The 20,933-nt window shown below is 40.1% G+C and overlaps 1 protein-coding gene across 1 annotated transcript in view; it reads right to left on the bottom strand.

The window, feature by feature from the left end:
* Nucleotides 1-447: 447 nt before the first annotated feature.
* Nucleotides 448-20,933, bottom strand: part of MBD2 (methyl-CpG binding domain protein 2) — a 32,824-nt gene continuing 12,338 nt past the window's right edge. Inside the window, exons 3-7 of the mRNA XM_035560001.1 lie at nucleotides 16,506-16,643; nucleotides 7,959-8,049; nucleotides 7,045-7,222; nucleotides 2,416-2,556; nucleotides 448-938 (exon numbers count right to left, since the gene is read on the bottom strand). Coding sequence (XP_035415894.1) covers nucleotides 2,427-2,556; nucleotides 7,045-7,222; nucleotides 7,959-8,049; nucleotides 16,506-16,643 — 537 coding nt within the window. The 3' untranslated portion in view covers nucleotides 448-938; nucleotides 2,416-2,426. The remainder of the gene's footprint in view (nucleotides 939-2,415; nucleotides 2,557-7,044; nucleotides 7,223-7,958; nucleotides 8,050-16,505; nucleotides 16,644-20,933) is intronic.

Here is a 20,933-nt window from a genome sequence, read left to right as displayed (position 1 = left end):
TAAGCAGACCCACTCTGTTCCTGAGTCTGCAGGAACTGCGCAGACCCAACTCACTTCACAGAAGTCTCCGCAGTGCCGCGGGCCATCCCGGTGTCCTAACTGCTTTGTCTCAGCAGACAGAAACAACAGCGAGTTTCGGCACCTGCTGCATTCTGCACTGAAGGCACTTTCTTTGCAGTTTCACTTCGACCTCGGAGCAGAACTCTGTGAAGCCGTGCCGGCTACTTATTTTTAGCAGTCCTCTTTCTCAGGGGAAATGCAATTGTTCTTCAGCTCAACTGAAAAATCCACAACTGCTCCCAAGATCAGACAGCTTTCCCGAGGCAGTGCTCTGGGCAAAGACAGAACTTTTTGACATACGCCCTTCCCAGCCTACCCAGCACCTGGCCAAGCAAACCAAATATGAGCAGGGACCGTCTTCGCTTACCGTATCCACAACACAACAAGTTTTCAACTGATTGGAATATAATCTTTTATTTATCTTTACAGTGATGACGGAAGAATGTACAGGTGTTTTCACCCATAGGTATAAAAATCTGTTTATATACAGAGTCACAATAATCTTTAATTGGGAAATCACTCTGTTCTCCTGATCCATCCTTACTAAAAACCACAGGAAAAAAAAAAAACAACAAATATTTAATACAGGCAATATAATTCCAGTAGGTTTGCAACCTGGCATCAAAAGCTCAGCTTTAGATTAAGGGTAATGTTTGATACTTAAAAAAGGACTTTAAGTCATAGGACACAAAATAAAGTTGCTTTTCAAATAAGATATATACATCAAAAATAGGAGTCTAAAAAAGGCATTGGTTTTAATGCTATTAGAAAGCTATATAAATGTGCATGGGTCCGTTTCTTCTTATAACGAAAGACCGAAGGAAAAAGTGCCTCTGGCTTTTGGGAATTTCCTCCTGGGACAAGTCAGTTAAAAGTACCTGCAAGAGAGAAGGAAATAATCCCTTTTGGAGAAGTAAAGGCTGACGGTTGCATCAATTAGAGTGACTTTGTTTGAATAGTTACAGCTGTGCTTTAGTTCCGTATTAAGAGCACGTTATAAATTGTTCCTAGTGAGTAATAAAAATTAACACCACGTAAGTAGCTGCTCAGTTGTTAAGACTCCTGCAAGCAGCTAGTTTTTTTTTTTTTTTTTTTTTTTTTATTAAGCACAACCACAACATGACATGCTTTTAACATTCAACCTCTTTCACCACACACCCTCCTGCACGTTACCCGGACTCTGCAGTGTTTCGTTAAAGCCTTAAACCACTTTCTGGATTCTCATTTTTAAATATGGAATAATTAGTACATAAAAAGTTTCTTAATATCAACAGATCAGACTGGAAAATTAGTCTGGGAATTATTAGGGAAAAATTATTACGGAAAAGACACTCATCTTTCAAGCTGCTTTACATCAACTAATCCACTTACTCAAAAATCCTGTTCGAATCTATAATGAAAGCCATTAGGGCAGAAAGCAGGGATTTTATAGAATACAGACAACACACTGGCTAAGTACATGTAAATAGGTAAGGAGCTGATGAAAATCAAGGTCTACTGATCCAACTGATTTCTACAGAGAACCGCAGCATCAGTGCAAAAACAACCACTTCTACGACTCCATTACAGAGTAATTATTTCACGCTAAATTAAGAAGCTCAAATTGACAATTTGAGTCTAAAACGGCAGAAGTTCGAAATTTCACACCTTAAATCAGTGTTCTTGCCTGACTGCCTTTAATGTTATCCATAATTAGACTTTTACAGGAGAAAAATTCAGGGATTAAGAGTTTGATAGTAAATATCTAGAACTTAAAGTAATTAAAAGACTGTAGTAGCTTGGAAGGTTACTGGCCTGTTAACTGGACTAAACAACGCTGGCAAATAGCTCTCGTACACAACAAAGAGCAAATTTCTCTTTATGTTGCACTCATTCTATAAGTAATAGAAATGTGCATTAGAAACATGAATTAATGAATACATGAATTTGTATTTGTAAGTATTATCCATTTAAAAATAAATAGAAGACTTTCAGGAACTTGTTATGTAATTTAACTAAATTAAATTCTGAAGAACAGAAGAAGGCCAATTACTTTGATTGCTTTACCCCGGTTCTTCAGCATCTACTAAGCACTAGAAGATTCACCTGCAATGGTTTCCAGAGACTGGGCTTTTACCCTAAAGGATGAAGAACACTTTCGTCCTCCTCCCCCAGTGATCTGTGTAGCATTAACGTGAGGATATTCATCTCTAAATATGCAAAACTGCCCCTGCTGATGTGGTGCACGTCAGCTAACAAATGTGCTGGGAGAACGTAGGGCTGCGTGATACGCTGCCGTCTACCTCATGACTGCTGAGCAATCGCCGGCGGATGAGATAGGGAAATCCGAGCGTGCCTCCTGGAGACCTGACTCACCTGATTTCTTTTTATGCTTCATCTCCATTATCCATTTCTACCTCTATATCTTTCGTCGTATCAGCCGCCCGTGACAAAATGTCTGCCATTAGTGCTTCCTCCAGTTTTTTACGCACTTGTTGCACCCGCTCTTCTTGTTTTCTGAAAGGAGAGAAGGGAAGAGGGGGCAGAAATGTCAATCCTTCAAGTATAATATCAGCCTGGGAGCATGCTACATGGATAAACAATGACTCAGGACTGGTTTTTTAACCCATATTGACTAGCTCTTTAATATATTACCTTCACGTTCAAGTATTATCTAGTCACTGATGCATTCTGAGCAGCAGCAACAAATGTTTGTTTCCCTGTTATTTCAAACATCTTACCTCAGATGTCTATAAAAATTTAAGGCATTTTGAGTCAATAGTTAGTTTGGAAGGTAAAATTTAGCTTTCCTGTGTTACCTGAAAACAAGGAGTCCTCTTTTGAAGTTTTCCCAAGAGAACACAACTTTTGCAAAAGAACAACTTTTTTTAAAACTCGAAAATACACCTGTTCTATCAAGCTATGTTTTCTAAAAATAAAAAATATGCTTAAAAATGACCAGAACTCATCAGAAACAGGCACAGTCAGCACAGGAAAACATTTGTCAGAGTGCTGCAAACACCCTGCAGCTATTTAGGATGGCAGGACAGATAGGAAGAACATCAAATCTTCGAAGAGCAGGAGTGGTATCTAGCGTGCTACACAAGCCAGAAGCCTCTCAGGAGCACCAGCCTCTAAAGCTGTTCAGTTCTACAGCTGCAGCTACTGCTAGCACTCCCTGAGTACTTCGGAGGAGGCTGTCTGCTCACAGCGATAGCAAAAGGAAGTCAAGAACAAACTAGCAGCTCGGTACAGAAATTGTTTTCTGTCTTCCAGCTGTTTCCTATCCTTGTTTTTTATCCTCCACAGACAGCTCGCTGTCTCCCAGAGCTGTTAACTTTCAGTGCCTAGACAGTGATCTTTCAAACCCCTGGGCCGAGAACTGAACCAAAGATGCCTCATAGCCTGTGTGACAAAGGAGAAATAAAACAGAATAGCAACCTTAGTATTTGTTAATTGAATGAAAGCGATCCCGAGACCAAACATAAGATGAAATATAATCAAAACAAAAAAAAAGTTTCCTTCTTACCACCTCAAACCTAATGTCAGTGGTATTTAACTCTCACAAGACACAGAAGCGACAGCCGATTTCCTGCATGTTGGACCAGCTGCTGTTATTAAGGACCCAGGTTCCCTATTAACAGGGCACGTGGCCTCCTCCTGAGATTCTTCTTCCCCCTTCCAGGCCGTCCTCACCTCCCAAAGTCAGGTGAAGACAGCGCTTTCCCAAGTTGCCTCATTTCCAACTTGTCAGCCAGCTGTTTGATCTCCCTGGCAGCAATAACCATAAAACAGCTCGCAGCACTTCCAGTCCTGAGCAGGCTGCTCTTCTAGCAAATAGGTTTAAGTATTAAAAACCCAGCTCCGTTTATACAAGCAGTATTATTTTAAAGCACAGGAGCCACCAAGAGCAAACACTTAAGAACCACCAGCAAAGAAAACGTGCTACTAAGAAGAAGTGCTCATCTCTAAGTAAAACACTAAGGCTCAGACTATCTCCGCTAAGCAGCTCCCCGGCCACATGCTCTTTTCAGCCTTCCTCCTGCCAAGACACAATCCTCATCCTACAGTAGTCGTGCTGTTGTCTTCAAAAGCAAGCGAGCGTTAAAGCTACGCTCCTCCTAACACCGAAATTCATAAGCCCCTCATTCAAATTCCGACCGTATTTTCAGTGGAAAACTGCTTCATGCAACAGGACCGCGTATAATGTCGCATTCGGACGATTTCCTTAGTGCTCAGAATGATTTTCTTTGTCCACGCTGCTTGCGTACATCACTTCGTGGTGGGTGCTGAGAAGAACGCATGCTTTAAAGACACACGTGATTCGACATTGCTGGCTGCAATCAAACCGTGGTATTGTGCCAGCCTCCCTGATGATTTCTCCTCCTGCTTTGCTATGTTGTTAAATCTATCGAGGCTCCATTTGATTGAACTCCTTATGTGCTGGCACTGAAACACATACTCTGTCACCAAAACAGAAAAAAAATTGTAATAGCTCTAGTAAATAGCATTTAGCTGCGGAACACAAACCTATCTTTACATTTTGGATTGGGGTCAGATTCGATGGGAAAAAATGCACAGAACCAACCTGTTCCTGACTGAACACCAGTTCCTCCTCCCTACGTATCGGGAGAGAGGACTCACCTTCTCCCCTGATCCTCCAGCACACTGAAGTGCAGTGGTTTTTTGGAAAGAGTCTAATTAAGAACCATCACCATGTAAGTGCTTACAGTAACATGTACCCTGTTTCTGTGTAAAACATGCTCTGGAGCTTTTCAACAGCAGGTTTCCAGAAGTCTTCCACTAACCAGGATCTGAGATGCAGCGCTGAAAGGAGAATTACTCGCTCATATGTTGACAGTATTTGCCAGATTATATTAAATTCAGGTTTAGGGGCATCAGCTGACTCCCCCCCCACACAACTCTCCAATACATCGCTTCAAAAAGATCTTTTCTCCTCCCCTCTCAGCAGAAATTAACCACTGCTGACACAGCAAATCTAAACAGCAATGACAAATTCTCAGCTGCCTAGTTTCCTGACATGCTCCGTATTAAACTCATCATCAGAAATAGGGTCAGAAAGTTTATGTCATTGCTTAAATGGGTTATTTAGGTTTTTACCTCTCTGCAACACAGAAGGGCGTGATTGTTTTACAAGTTTCTTATTCCTGAAGAGAGTTCAGACTGTTACAGCATCCCCTCATTTCCTCCCTTTGGCACTTTTTAGTTCTCGGGGCTTTGGTCTGCCACACAAAGTAAGATTTGTGCAGGGCATCGAGGAATATTGTGAGGTACCAAGCTCCAGCTGACTAGTCTGGATCAAGGTTCACATAGCTGAAGAAAATGACATACTTAGCTCCAAGCTAAGCCAACTTGGAGAGCCCTAAATTTGAATTACTCTCCATTCCCGTCTGATGTTAAATGCCACTTGGCTTTTGGACAGATTAACAGGTAATTTTTCTTACCCGCGACTGTGCAGAGTGTGACGCTGCCAGACATACTTCATTTATTGCTATGCTCTGGTGAATTTAGCAGGTTATGGCTGCTTACAGGAAAAAGCAGAAGTCCTATTAACATGCAATTTCAAAAGGCCATTTGTCAAGACGTCTGAGAAATCTCAGGAACAAAAGCTACTGGGCGACACCGCTCATTCAGCAAAGAACCTAGACTGAGCAAGAGAAAGGGCTCTTGGAAACCAAAAGGTAGGATTTTCAGAAACTAGAAAAGCAATCCATCGGTTCCTTTCAGAAGATACCATTCCCCAGTCCACCCCAAAAGAAGAGAACTAGTTAAAGCTTTTATCTAATAGAGACGCAAGGATGTCACTCCGAGCCTTTTACAGAAATGGAGATAACTCAATAGTGCAGTTGCAAAGAAGAATAAAATGATGTGCTGGTCAGGAAAAAAGCTACAAGCAAGCTGTGAATCAGCAATCTCCAGATAAATGATCTCAGACTCTGTATGGGAGAAGACAGTTTACAGGGAATTCCAAAAGCCTGCCTAAGGAGACCAAGACTGAGATGTAAACACCACTGGGAACCACACCATACTCATTTTACGCCCTACCTTGCACAGGACTAGCATTTAGAAGCCTGGAACTATTCGGAAGCTGTATCCCACAGCTGAAAAATGTTAAGTGCTTATCCCTACTGATATGGAAGTGTGGTTGATTCTTATTCACGCATTTACAAGAGGGTATTAAAAATGTTTGCTGGACCGAAAGATGAAATTTTGCATTTTACTCTGATTATGAAAGAGATTTATCATCATTATATGACCAGGAATACTTCAAGTTAAACGTGATTCGAGCTGGCAGCTATTTTCATAGAATCACAGAACGTCCCAAGTTGAAAGGGACCCACAAGGAGCGTCGAGTCCACCTCCTGGCTCCACAGAGGATCACCCAAAAACCAAACCATGTGTCTGAGAGCGGCGTCCAAATGCTCCTTGAGCTCCGGCAGGCTCAGTGCCATGCCCACGTCCCCGGGGAGCCTGTCCCAGTGCCTGACCACCCTCTGGGTGCAGATCTTTGAAAATTAACAGTGCAGCTAACAAAAAGAAAATTGCCCGTACGAGTAGATGGATCTTTCTATCATATCCGGATCTCCCATTTCAAGAGAGTGCATTAGCCACAAAGTTATATGTTATAATACTCTTCATTTTTCCCTTTTTGAAACACTTATTTTTAACTGAGATCAAAAAATTAACTTGACCAAACCAGAAATGGGAAGGGAGAAAGCCAATATTGATCATGACTATAGCTTAATGGTTAGAGCATACTCTTGGGAAAGAAAATGTGGCTTGTGACTCATTTCTTACTGAATATTTTATATTAATATTTTCGCCACAAAAAGAAAAAAAAACGAAGTTTTCATTTTTTCTAGTTAATGAACTAATCTGTATGTACAAGAAACATGTTCGTGCTTGTCTTCCCTCATGCCCAGGCCAGGAATCTACTTTAATCAAGCTTGCTTTTCATTTCCTTGAAGACTTTATAAAACTCACCTAATGTCATCGTCTGTGACTATGAAAGCTTTGCAGAGGGGTTGAGATGTATTGAGCCAGACGGCTGGGTTCTTCTCCACAGCTGCGGAGAGCTGTCCCGTGATAGGTGCCGAACTGGTGTGCAAAGCGCTGGCAACAGCCGATAACAAGGTATCGTCGTTGTTACCTGGGCCGACTCCTAAAATGAGGATAACCACAGAGTTACCATTCACATTTCACGTGCAACTTTCAGAGGCAGAGCTCCTCCCAGTTTGTAGGGTTACGTACACCAATGATATTATTTCCACTGGATACACGACCGTATAATCTAAAAACTTAAGTACAAGTTCTTAAAAAACAGCTTTGCAGTAACACAGTTATTTCAATAAAAGTTAGCATTTCACAAGGCGGCTCACTGCTAAAATTGGCTGGATTTTTTCCTTGCAATAGCAATTCCAACATCATGAATTTTTTTAATAAAGCTGATCACATCATACATTTATCGGTCACGTACTGAAACGGTTTATCTGCAACTTCATGATGTTAATCCACACCAGCACAGTCCCTGCTTTAATCCTACAAGGTGTTAAATTAATTCTGAAAAATACACAGTAAAGATTTCTACAGCCCTCAAATTCCTGTGAAGGTCTCCTAGGCAGTGGAACAAAGTTATTAATTCTGACCAGTGATTTGATCAAATTTTAGATCAACTTTCACCAGTGAGAGTACAGTTCTGCAGCGTGGTTTACATGACCTGCTAAAAATAAAGAGAGTTTTGGAGATTGAGGTATTTGGTTAGGAAGCACATTTACAATTTGAAGTTTACTAAATCTGACGGGAAACAAATGCTCGTTAAGAGCATCAGAAAGTCTGTCCCTTTTAAGCACAAACTACTTCGTGAATCTGAAGCAGCAGCAGTTGAGTGAGCACAGTACCTTGAAGACCCTTAGGGAGCTCCATGGATTTTATGATTTGTTCACTGACATCCGACGCACTGAGGCCTTGTAGCCTCTTCTCCCAGAAAAGCTGCAAAAAGAAAACGAGATCCCCATTAGAATTTGAAATAAATCAGCTCACAGAAATCAACTGTGCTCATAATCAAGGGAACATCAGAACAATATACAAGACGGACACCACCTCGCAGCTTACAAAGCTACGGAAAAGGTAACATCCTATCTGCTGCTGGAGATCCGTGCGATGCTGCACATTACAGCAGTGCAGATCACCAAATAAAGCTGATCAGTAGCTGCACCCCCTGAAACCTACGCTGGCTTGATGACCTGGCCCTTTCCATTGCTGTGCGGGTATCTCTTTTCCAGAAACAGGATCAAATCTTTTCACTTTCAGGAAGGTACACGAACTAAATTCGCACTCTCTTTCCTTTCCATTGTTTAGTTTATTAGCTCGGAACACGCTTCCATTTCTCATTTCTTGATCTAAGGGAGGTTTTTTTAATGATACCGATTTCCTGCTTCACTCCTACCTTACCTGTCTGAAGATACATGCTGAAGCTCTGGGCTGCAGACTGGCCATGCCTATTATTTAAGAAAAGTTCTCTATCTAGCAAGACGGTGAAGGAAGCTAGTTAAAAAGCTGATTTCCATTCCACAGGAAGCTAGGCTTAACTACTAACAAGGAAAGGGAGAATCAGAGAATCATTTAGGCTGGAAAACACCTTCGAGATCATCAAGTCCAACCACGCAGAATGTAGCTATGCAAGTTCCCGTGGAAAGGGCATTCCAAAATAGTTTTGATTTTTCTGCAGGCTATGAACCTACTTTTTTCATGCCTTCAACACCTGAGACAGAATTAGACATGCAGTTATCCTAATTCCTAGGAAATTCCTTGTTGTAGTCAAGAGCCAGGAGCCTCAGTTTAAGACAGGGCTTTCAGATGTCACATTCTGTTCTGCAAACTCTGACTGCAATATTTCACACGTTTTTGACGTCTGACTTGACAGCTTTTTGAAAATACCATTTACCACTCATGTCATTTTACTAAAAGCGCTTAAAATGCTTCCTGTAAACTGACTCCTCACTTGTATTAGTTTTTCACCATTCCAACCCAGTTTTTAGTCACATTAAGACATCAAGACATCCCTTTTATCTCCTTTTAAATTTTTAAGTATTTAGTACCTCCAGTCCTTCACTCCTACTGTTTACCACTAAGTCCTCTCCCCAAGAAAGCACCCTAGAGGTCTCGTAGCAGTCCTTACTGCTTCGTGGATGAAGTGGCAGTGCCTTAAGGCTGTCTAGAACACCAAGAAATCCTTGGTTACAGACATGAAGTCAGCTGAACTCTAAAACGAGCGTTAGCATTCATAAAAGTGAAGTCACAGTAAAACCCTATCGATTCAGTATTTCATCACTGGATTAGCTTCGCACCTTGAAGTCTCTAGGAATTCAGAAAGCTTTGGTTACTTCACTTACAAGATGAAGACGCAATATTCTCCAGCTACAGAAGTGCGCGTTCACGTGGCTGAAAGAGATCCTGCGAGGCTCGATGCGCGGAGTATCCGCCTCTTAAGTTACAGCCCTAAAAATAGTTTACATTATTTAACCTGCGACTCTCTCAGCGTTACGGAGATGGGGAACCCCCAAAGAGAAAAGAAACCTCAAGTTCACACACGTTGTGCCCCACCCCAAGCAGAGGCCACCTTCTTTGTAACAGCCTGCCATCGTCTCACAGGTAGAGGCAGCCTTCAGGACGAAGCGTGCTGTCTGGCTTCGGGGCTTTTCTCAGCCCGAGCACCCCGGGGAGCACCGCGATCCCCGCAGAGCGGGGCAGGCTGATCCGCTCCAGTCCTCGGCCGCCTGCTGAGGCTGCACCAGCGCAGCCAGAAAAGCGAGATCCATGCCTCCAGGAGAGAGGCATTAGCAAACATGACCCTGTTAGGCAGTAATGAGAATCCTGATGGGAGCAGGATAAGGAAGGAATGAGAAAAGAACCAGATTGAAAGATTCATCATTCTTACGACGCGATATTTCATTACTAATGCAGAATGAATAACCATTCCGAGCATCCATCAGTCACTTAGGGGTATTTGTCCTGTTGGAGGATGAAAAATGGCCCCATTTCAGTTTCGCCTGAAGTCTGGCGGTTAGGAAACACACACTGAAAAGAGCCTAAAACCCAGGCCCTTCATTTACCGATGTTTGAGCGTTCTGGGTTCAGACGGAGCCAGAAGCCAAGCGATCCATTTCCTGGGAAATTAGTCAGTATGCGTTATGCCAAAAGTGACCTCTTACGCAATAACATCCTGCAGAGCGAGAAATGCATCCCTTATCACCCAAACTTACTATCGCGAGGGCAACTCTGTTTTCTTCTGATAGAAGAGGCAGCATGGCAACGCCATGCCAAGGTCCCCAGGGCGGAGCAGCATTTTCACTTCCTTGTTTTCTGAGACCCGATAATGGTAGCCCCGCACCGCAGATGTGCTGCTGAAGTCCTTTGTTTGGAGAGTTATAAAATATTGCTTCCTCCACAATTGTTTCTTTTCCAAGAAAAGCTATTTGTGATTAATGGCTAGCTATCAGCTAACCTGTAAGCTTTGTAAAAACATCATCTCCTAAGTAACTATTATTTCTCATTCAGAAAACAAAGAAATGATAGATTTGCCTCTCTATTACAAGAGCCACCAAATACAAGCAGCTCCTTTTAGTTAAATGTATAAAAGTCTACACTTTGCAGTCGCTCAAGCAATGGAAGCCTGCAGGAAAACCTTGCTGGAAAGGACACACCCCAATTCTGCTGTTTTTAAAAGAAAAGCACGTATGTTCTTAACGTTCAAACATTCTTGGAGGGTGGCTGATTTATACACAAGTCAACAAAGAACCTCAAATATCACCTGCAACTTACGATTTGGGGTATTAAAAATACCATAGATGTCAACAGAGGAGGTACTGCCTGAACACAAAGAAGGCAAGACTGATTCTGATGCTGGTGAGTTCAGAGCTTTTATTTATTTCATAGTTTCAGTTGATTGACTTGGTTTCTTCCATTTAGACAGCTACAAGTATCTACTAACGTGCACCGGTACTCAGAAAAGGCTAACATCTACTTCACAACTGTGAAGAACAGCAAGTTTAACAGCATGGTCCCAATTCCAGGTAGCTGGCTTGGCATCTCCCCAGCTCCCAGGAACCAGATTCATTTCCATGCCGCCTGCAGATGCAACATTATGACCTGGTGAGCAAGCCGATTAAAACCTTGCTTCATTGACAGAACTACGTCTACAAAATCCAGTCAACACGTTTGGGCTGCACTGAGGACCCAAGCACACAATTTTGTTAGGTTTTAACGTCTACTTTAATGGCTAATTGAGGCCAGAATGCCCCAAGTTATCATTTGGGAAACTGCTCAACTCAATGATGTTGTAAGCAATGAAATGAGGAAATACGATTATAAAGAGGGCTTTTCAAAGTGTCCGTGGAAGATTTTTAAATGAATGAGAACTCCTCCAGAAAGCTGGAAAACTTCTTTCATCTTTTTATACCCTGTGAGTTGCTCAGCTCTCCTACACCCATAATTGCCAAACAAAATGTCAGCGTTTCTCAACTTGATTGGGAGAGGGAGATGGAACTTAATCTCATCAGGTTCCTTCCATCCCTCTTTTTGATAACTCTAATAGATATCAACCAACAAGCTTAAGTTTTGCAACCCAATCTAATTTTGGATTCTAATCTTTTAAGTTCAGCCGCAGGAAATAAAATTACATCTATTTGACATCCTGCAATTTTTCTAGTAAATCAGGCTTTTGAGGCTGCATATATCTTCTGCAAAAAAATGACTATGGTTGGATTTAGCTTGTGATCTATCATCTTATTCAATAATTCATTGCAATACAATCCACTGCAAGTATCTACAAAGTATACTAAGTATAAAATAGACTTTCAAATCAATTGTGAAGAGAACCTTTGGCCTAAAGACAGATTATTTTATAAGCAAATACAACAGGTTTGTCCTCAGGTGGTTTTAAGAAGTGAATACTGTCAGGTTTATCCTCGGGTGGTTTTTAAAGGTGGCTATCTGCCATAAAACTAGAGGAATCAGATCACACAGGATTAACTGATTACTTGCTCTTCTTGAAACAAGCTTCAAAGAGGAGGCTGGATGTGTTTTAAACATTTGATGCGTGTTCATGGATTTATTTTTTAGCCAAATGTATCAGGAAGATAGAGTTGAACCTTTTGCAAATTCAGTTTTATAATCACCACTTAAATTAGTTTATTTTACTAGTGTGGTTTCAAGTTATCTCTATCACCACGGTCAACAGTAAACAGCAGAATTAACAAGTGATTAATCGAGTCCTCAGGAGTCTGAGCTCATTCAACTCAATACCTCAGGTATGTTACACGTTTGGAGAGTGAAATAAGTGAGCTTGGTGTTTACTCTGAAAAAGGCCAGTAAGCGTGGAAACGTGAGCCAAGGAGCTCTAAAACATGAAGATGATGTTAAGTGCTCTACATAAGACACAGAGCTGTGTCTGTCAAAAGAAGTCTGATTTGCAGCACCACTCCGTTTGATCCAATTAAGTACAGAACACTCGACAGGCAAGTAACTCAAGTTTAAGTGATTACATAAAAGATTTGCTACCTATAATAGGTTCAAATAGCCACAGGACTTGCTCCGCTCCCCATTGAGGAATGCTCAAATCCAGATACAAAAGTGGGGGACTAATTAGTCCTGAAGTATTGCTACATCTAGAGTCCTTTTTGCCATAAAGGAGGGAGGAAGAAAATGTGATTTTAAGACAGTGCTCACCATCATCTAAGATGAACACGACACATACAGCTGCATGATTTTTTGATTCATCATTAACTCCATGCTCAGTTTCAGCAATGGCAATCTGACTTTTTAAAATCTAAACCATTACTCTGAAATTTATCAAGAATATATCATATCTTTTTGAAACTTATTTTGAAGCAGCAAGGCTGACAACGTTTAGGAGGCTAAAACAAGTTATTTTTTTCCTTTGCAGGACCCACTAGAAATCTTACAGGGTTCTTTTTCTTATACTGGCTTATTTGTGGACTCTGCAAAGGAAAAAAAAAACAAACCCACAGAAATAGTAAGGAAACGTATCCTAAGTAAGCTTATGGAAAACTAAAATATATTTGAGCAGGATGATGCTTCAAAGAGAGATGTGAAAGCACTTTGAAGGAAATTGCAATTAAGGCTCCTAGATTTGCTATTTATGAACTTAACAGATTTTCTGATCATTTGATTAGATACAAAAAAAATCCGAGAAATCTCCATGGATTGCCTGGTACTGGTGTTGGAACAGAGACCACTTAGAGGAAGAAGCCTTAGAGGAGAAGTCTTGTGCGTATCAGAAGACCCTTTACGAAATGCATGCACACACAACTCGCGTGCTTCCAGGATTCTCCAGAGTATTGCCACTCCTTCTCGGATGAAGTTCTCCACTCTGATGATCAGCAATCTATAAAACCTTTAAGGCTTTGAAAGCCTTTAAGACGCTGTCTTGCAGAGCAGTTGCTCGAACAAGTCTTAGACAGCCTTGTGACGCTATTTGTGTGCAACTAAACATCGTGCTGAATATATGGAACCAGCAGTGCCACAGATCTGTTGCTCTAATTGACAGCTTTACCTACACCCAGATCCCAGGCAAACTGTTATCTTTCCAGGAACTACCACAGGGTTTTCTGCTTAAAGAAGAGGCGCTGCCAAACGTCTTCCCTGCCAACACTAACAACCGTGTCTTTTCGCTCCCAGGTCACGAGAAGACTCCTGACTGCCAAAGGAACTACAACGCTCGTTTATTTTCATCTCTACATAAGGAGGAAGGCCAAAGAGAATCTTCAGGGAACTCTGGTTAGGCTGTCTTTTCAAAAGGGAGATACAACAGGTACAAGCGAAGTGAGGCTTTTAGAGATGTGTATCTAGAAATACAGAAGCAAGAACCCCTTAAGGGATTTGCGCCAAGAATTGAAGAAACAGGGAGGAATGACACTGGAAATGGTAACTGAATAAGCTTTACATGCAAGTAGGCAATAGTCAGTGCTTCAGCATTCAAGTATCCACCATTGATTTAATGTCTATGTATAGGAAGGTTTACACGCCAGAATATAAGAGGAGGAGGAGGCAGTGATGCACGTAGGGATCATTTATATGAGGAAAATATAGTTTTTATCTGGAAGAGAACTCAAGAACGCATTTATCTGACAACTGTATCTCAAGTGCTCCAAGGTGCCGGTTCTATTCTTTTCTATTTCTTTTTTATTTCTTTTCTTTTTTATTCTTTTTACTAAGAATAAAGTTTTCCAGCAACTTCACTCCTCACCCCGGCTTTTCTATTTTATCTCAACTGATCACATCAAAAAAAAGAACCCTTGCTTTTTGAAAACCAAGCAAAGACCATATCTCCTAGTATTTACATTCCAGCTAGTGAGTAAAACATCTGAATGAACTTCTTGATGCTTTCAAACAAGACGTGCATCTCAGTGTATTTACATACCTTCAGTTACCAATACCCAAAGAAATATTGATAAACGTGTGATGGAAATCTGTGTGTAAAGAAACCAGATCACTGGAAATTGCTTATGGAATTGCTTATGGAGTCTGGCAATTTGCTTAAGATTCTCCAGTAATTGACAGCATAATATCTACACTAAATTGCTTTGTTCCAGATTTTTTAGTGGAAGTTTTATTCAGAACTCATTGAAGCTTTACGTAAAGGCAACTGTGAGCAGCTATTCTCTCCCTTCTCCAAGTTTCCCACCCGCGTCAGTCACCGTGACAAACAACAAAATAGCTCAAGGCAGCACTTTAGCTTGGGGAAAGGCAAAAGAGTAAGACATTTCAAGACTTGCTTTAATATTAGACGTATAAGATAAACTATTCTACATTCAATGCAAGTAGAGTTAACATTTCTTCCAAATGAAGTATATAAATACAGAAAAAGAATAGCATTTTAAGTGTCCTCTTCTGAAGATGTACTGTTGCAAGCAAAGCACAAGGATGTTGATCAAAACCAAATGCTGATGCAGTGATCAGCAGACAGTGATTTCTTGAAGATCTTGCTATAGTTTCATCTGTTAGAACTTATCTTAAAGAAGCAAAGATTTTACTTGGGTGGGTTTGAAAACCAACTATCCTGCAAGTCTTTACTGGATAGTCAATCTCAAAAGACAAGGGATGCATTCCAGATGATTTCAGTTCACTACGTATTTGAAGCGAAGATTCTGAAAGAAAGAAAACTGGGAGGAAAGGAAATAGGCAAGCACGAGAGGATTTGAAATCCATCAAGATATGAATCGCCAAACATCCCTTCTCTTGCCACAAAGGTGCCGTAACTTTCATACCCTTTAGTGATTATTACCGGTTCAGCAGACATGACTAAAAGGCAATTCCTAACACACAAAGTGTAGTAGTTTAAAAGGAAAACCCAAAGAACGTGAAGAGAATCAATAGACACATGCAATTATGCATCTTTAAGATCTGAACGTGATACACTTACATGGCCCCTGTTGAACTTCACGGGACCAACAGTGAGGTTAGCTGAGGCCTTCAAATCTTGCTAAAAGACATCTCAACAAGATGATCCCATACGGCTCGATATTTCTTCCTTCTCTTTCTCACCTGAATTTAGAGGATGCAGAGTCTAAATTCCTTATGTTATTTCTAACGAGAACAGCATTCAAGATGTTTGAAAGTTCAATATTAGAGACAGCCTGAGTTTCAAAGGAAACGTTGTTAAAAGTTAGTGACATACCAATGTACAAAAACGCGAACATGCCTCTGCATTTTCTTCTCATCCCTGTACTCCTAAGCCAGGATAAGATGCTTCAATTTGATGGTAGCAATGCTATGACTCCAAAAATACACAGACTTAAAAATAATGCCTAAATCCAATATACACTATGTTATGTAGTTGATTATTCCTTCGATTAGATTTCCTTTTCTTCTCTGCTCTTCTCCCCATAAAAAACAAAACTGAAAAAGCATTGTGTGAAGAGTTGATCTGTCGCTGATATAAAGAAAAGCAGCTAAAGGAGAACTTGTGTAAGATGAGTTTAAGTTACTGTGTTTTGCATTTGTAGTAGTATTATACTGAAAAAGAGGGATTTAAAATAATTTTGAATTGATTTTGCACGAATCTCTTCTACATAAAAGGGATAATAGTACTTGATGACAACTGTATATTTTACAGAAACTTCTATTAAGAAGCTGCACATGAAAAAAGTTCTGTATTTGAGGTCCAACTGCGACAATATAACATGTATCTGAAATTCAAGAGGAATTCTGTTGTCAAATCTGACTGAAGTTTTGGATTAAGAAAAAATAATCTCCGTATCAACTGACCTATTTCTGGATTTTAATTGTATTTTTTACAGCATATTTCCATAAGTAACCATCAATACAGGATAGCTCATCCGTAATTGAAGCACAGCTGAAAATATTTTGATTTTCAGCTTGCTTCAAATTTTGCACAGTAACAATGGAAATAGATGAATTCTTACCTGCCGTGGCTGTTCCGTCACTCGCTGCGGATCGGATCTCACTTTGTTACTCGGATGGTTGGTGACTTTGGTGACGGGTTGTTTGAAAATTGATGCGGTTTGTCTGATGGGCAAAGTTGTATTCAAGTCTGGTTTTCCCTGTTTAAAAAAAAAAGAGGTGAATTAACAAAAGATATACATAAAATTCCTACAAACTAACGTTGGATAAACCATCCTCTACTGATGAGCAAAAGAAAGCTTTTTCTGGAGTAAAGATTTCCCTTAAATGCTGTACTTAACTAACCTTTGCAGCCACCCACTTTAAAGAAAAAAATGTACCAACTTGACCAGTTCCCCACATTCTCACCTTCTCTGGAAGGAGCATACTGCTTCAAAGTCCACCTTTTAGTGAATGATAAATGTCATTTGTGCAAGTGACTTACATTCTGAAAATAGACAGCTTCATGAAAATACACTTGTAGCAAATACTTTATAGAGTCCCAAGTCTTAAAGGACAGCAGCTTCCTCCTCAACTCATCACAGGTTTCCTAAACAATTCCTCCATAATACAATTTTTAAATCACTGCAGTAATTTATTCTGGAAAGAAACTAAAACTATATAAACTGTAGCAAAGTCTTTTGGCCAAGCTAGTTTTAATCAGGTTTGTTAACTGATGGTTCCAAGGCAGACAGAACACTTCACCAGTAACATCTTGGCACATACAGAACCCTCAGACCCTTGGAGATGCTACAGAAAGGCATTCAGACATTGGTACTAAGAATGAATCATTTGGGGTGGGGAATGGAAGTCTCCCCTAACCCCCAAGACTGATGAAGACAACAGCACATCAACCTACACATCATTCAGCTTTTCTGAATCTATCCAAGACCTGCCTGCAAATTTGAAGTGCTGTGCCAGCAAAACAGTACCCTAAAGCTCTTTTTGTAATCTCATTTCCCAAAAGTCCTGAAGACATTCAGATTTCTCTGCTTCTGCATTTTGCCTTGTTTTCCCTGAAATAATTCCCATTTTCCAGGGGTGTCACTGGCAAGACACGTGCTTAAATCCACATAAGAGAGGCACTGAAAATAAATATCCTATAAAACATACTTTCCCAATTAACATATACCAAACAGCATGTTCATGTTGCGTGACTGTCCTCAGCACTTCAAAATATCTCAGTCATATCTAATTTTTGACAAAGAAAAATGTTTTTTTAAAATTACTGCTATTTGCTCAAAAGGCAGAAAAGTTACTGTGCGATATTTCAGATCTTACAAGAAAGTTTTATAATTGGCTTTGAGATCATTGGATAAAAATTGCACAGTGAACATTGATAGTGGACTACATCCAAGGATCACGTTAGAATGATTTCTACCAAGAAGAATCTCATAGCTCCGTGTCATCCTGGAGAGGCATTAAGTGCCTTGCCCGTAGGACGGTTTTCATGTTGAAAATTACTTTCTGCATACTTTCTGTGCAAAGATATTCGTCTGATTGCTGGTTTATAGGTGTTACACTGCACACATACAGAAAGAATGACTTCACACACACCCTCTCATCAGCCATCCACCTTGCAAGGACACAAGTGTGCTAAAATACTGGGCATTTTGATGATGGAAGAACCACCCCGTCAGACTGACCTAGCAAAGCACTAAAAGAGGGACACTTTTAAAATAAAAAGTAAAAAATAAGAGGGATATTTTGAAAATATAAGAATTTAATGTGAAACAAGTGTAGTGAAAAGACTTGTTGGTTAATAAACCTGAGCATCTAGCCATATTTTAAAGTCATTTTTATACAGGTCATTACAGAATACCCATAGTGAGTAGCTAGCTTCCATCATCTGGATGTGTCTTTAGCTTAAAAGCTAATGATTTTTTAAGAACCAGAGAGCACATGCTTGTTTAACAGTGTCTTTTATGAAGTCATCTAGTCCAAGTTGTATAATCTAAATACTGAGGATTTGAAGATTGAGATTTAATTCCCATTTCTAAATCCAAGAAATTGCTTTTTTCTCACAAAAATCTTTCCAGTAGAAAAATGAGAATAGAAAAATAAGGAATTCCTCCACATAATTTTAAGGAATGTAATCGATAGGAAAAAGCAACAGAGTAATGCTTCATATTTATCTGGGCATCTCAGTATTACCTAAATGAAGGGATGGTTGCAGTACTTCAGGCCTGAATTTTTTTATCCAGACGGCAAAGAAGGTGATTTACCAAGAGTACCACGTACATTCCTAGCTATTCAACATTATAACTCAATTCACACGCACATTTTTAAGTTCGCCCTGTAGCATTTGGGGAATCTTTGCTTAATACCGATTCACTCAGCCTCTCAGGAAAGCCAAAACAATTTTCCAGAGCAGCAAAAGTATGCTAAAACACAAAAGAATTCTGAAAGAGTTCTAGAAACATATTATTTTCAATGGAAGTCTTTCTGTCTCTGTTCCTACCGCTCCTTTAAAAACACCTTGCGATTTTATAGGTCCCCTTTCTTCATTTCCAGGTAGCGCAGTTAACTCATTTAAATATAACAATGCTAAAATCACAAATTCCCATGGAAGTTTTCCTCAGAAACGCAGGAATCTATCGCTTCTCATTTATAAACTCACAGCTAGAAGCCAGTCCCCATGTCTTGTCATATTACTGCTAAAAACAGTAATAATACGTCCCTCCTGTCAAATACGGGGCCTACGGTGAACCCTCTGACAGGATCTCTAACTGATGTCTAATGAAGTCTAATGTTAGACTTTTTCCGTGTATTTTTTTTTATATTTAAAGCAGCTCTGATGAGCACAGAATCACCAACCAGAGCTAGACCAGAACTGTGACAGACTTTACTTATCCTACCAGCTTCGCTTTCCCTGATCTTGTGACATCAAGTTCAAAGCCGTACGTGAACCTTTGAAGTCCATGCCTCCGGGACGTTCTCTGCAGTAGCATCAGTATTAGTGGTAAAACAGCTATGAAAATTTATGGAAACAATAATATGACAGAGCCATCCACAACATGGGGGATAAATCTGGTTTAGCTAACACTTCTGGAGCACAGGCCTTCGTTTCAAGCTCCTGAAAAAAAAGATACAGGTTCCTTTTGTCCTGTAATATGACTTATAGAGAAATTTTAAAATATACCCATTAAACTAAGCTTAAGAAAAAAAAAAGGAAATTCCTTCAGGCAGTGTGAGAACTTAAACTCAGCTACATTAATGACCTAGCCCCTAGAATTAAAGCAAAACCCTGATGAGTAATGAACTACACAGGAAATGCCATTTTAAGGACTAGATGTCCAATATGCTTTTTAATCGAAGCAACACACTAGAAAACGGTCATTAGGATAAACTGTTTAAACAAAGAACAGATCAAGTCCCAAGCACTGTAATTACACTCGTTACTGTCTTACTTTGTTTCCTTTCTCATCACAGTCACATCTGGGCTCGCTGATCTCCTAGCAAAACAGTCACTGTGAGTGCTGAACAACAAATAAACTCTTTAGGACAGAAACTTGCTAAGCTCATCTTCTCCAGCACCTGCAGATCCTCTGAGTTACAGGGAAAAACCATCGTAAGTTAGCAGGAAGGATGTTCAGAGAAACTCTTTTTCACAACAAACCATAAACTCGCCATACACAAAAATCATCCCTGACATGGAAAGAGCTTCCAATCCGTCTTGAGGAAGGAAGTAGCAGCAAACATCCCTTGATGTACAGTCAGCACCTCTCCTGAAGCACAGGGAACTCTGAGCCTTCCGGCCAAAAGACTTTACCTACACGTTTCAAGTGGTCAGACACAGGTTCACCACCTGAAGTTCACCACACTGAGCTTTGAGCACACCTACAAAACTTCAGCATCCAGAAACACAAATATGTGGGAGTTACACCGCCTGATTACTAACACAAAAATCTTCTCCTGCTCTAGAAACGACAGCAATATATCAAACAGCAGAAATATCGGTGTCCCCTGCTCATTTTTATTCATTAGGAGCACCTTATTTATTCTCCAGTAACAGTTTCCAAAAGAATTTCAGTCTGGTATCTTTTTTGAAGACCTATTTCCAGAAGCATCAATATGCCCCCATCATGAAAACATTTTAAAAACTCAGCAATGTACTTCCTAGCCTTTCGCATCCTATAATCTAAGAAGTCATCTATAATTAGATAGCATGTTAAATAGTAGCCTCTATTATAGTTCCCCTTCAAAATTAAAAAAATAAGCACTTTTTTTCTTTATAAACACAGCAGGAGTTGGACTCGACGATCCTTACGGGTCCCTTCCTACTCGGGATATTCTATGATTCTATTCTGTATCTATTGTATTCCTTATTTCATTATCTCTTCAAAAGCACTCCAAATAAATAACTTAATCTGCAACTGAAAGGTAAAAATGGTTACACTGAAAACAGCGGGAAGGTTATTTTAGGCTGAAGCAAAACCCCTGTAGTCCTA

This window comes from Cygnus atratus, chromosome Z (assembly GCF_013377495.2).
Source record: "Cygnus atratus isolate AKBS03 ecotype Queensland, Australia chromosome Z, CAtr_DNAZoo_HiC_assembly, whole genome shotgun sequence".
NCBI lineage: Eukaryota > Metazoa > Chordata > Aves > Anseriformes > Anatidae > Cygnus > Cygnus atratus.
This window is presented reverse-complemented; position numbering and strand designations above follow the sequence as displayed.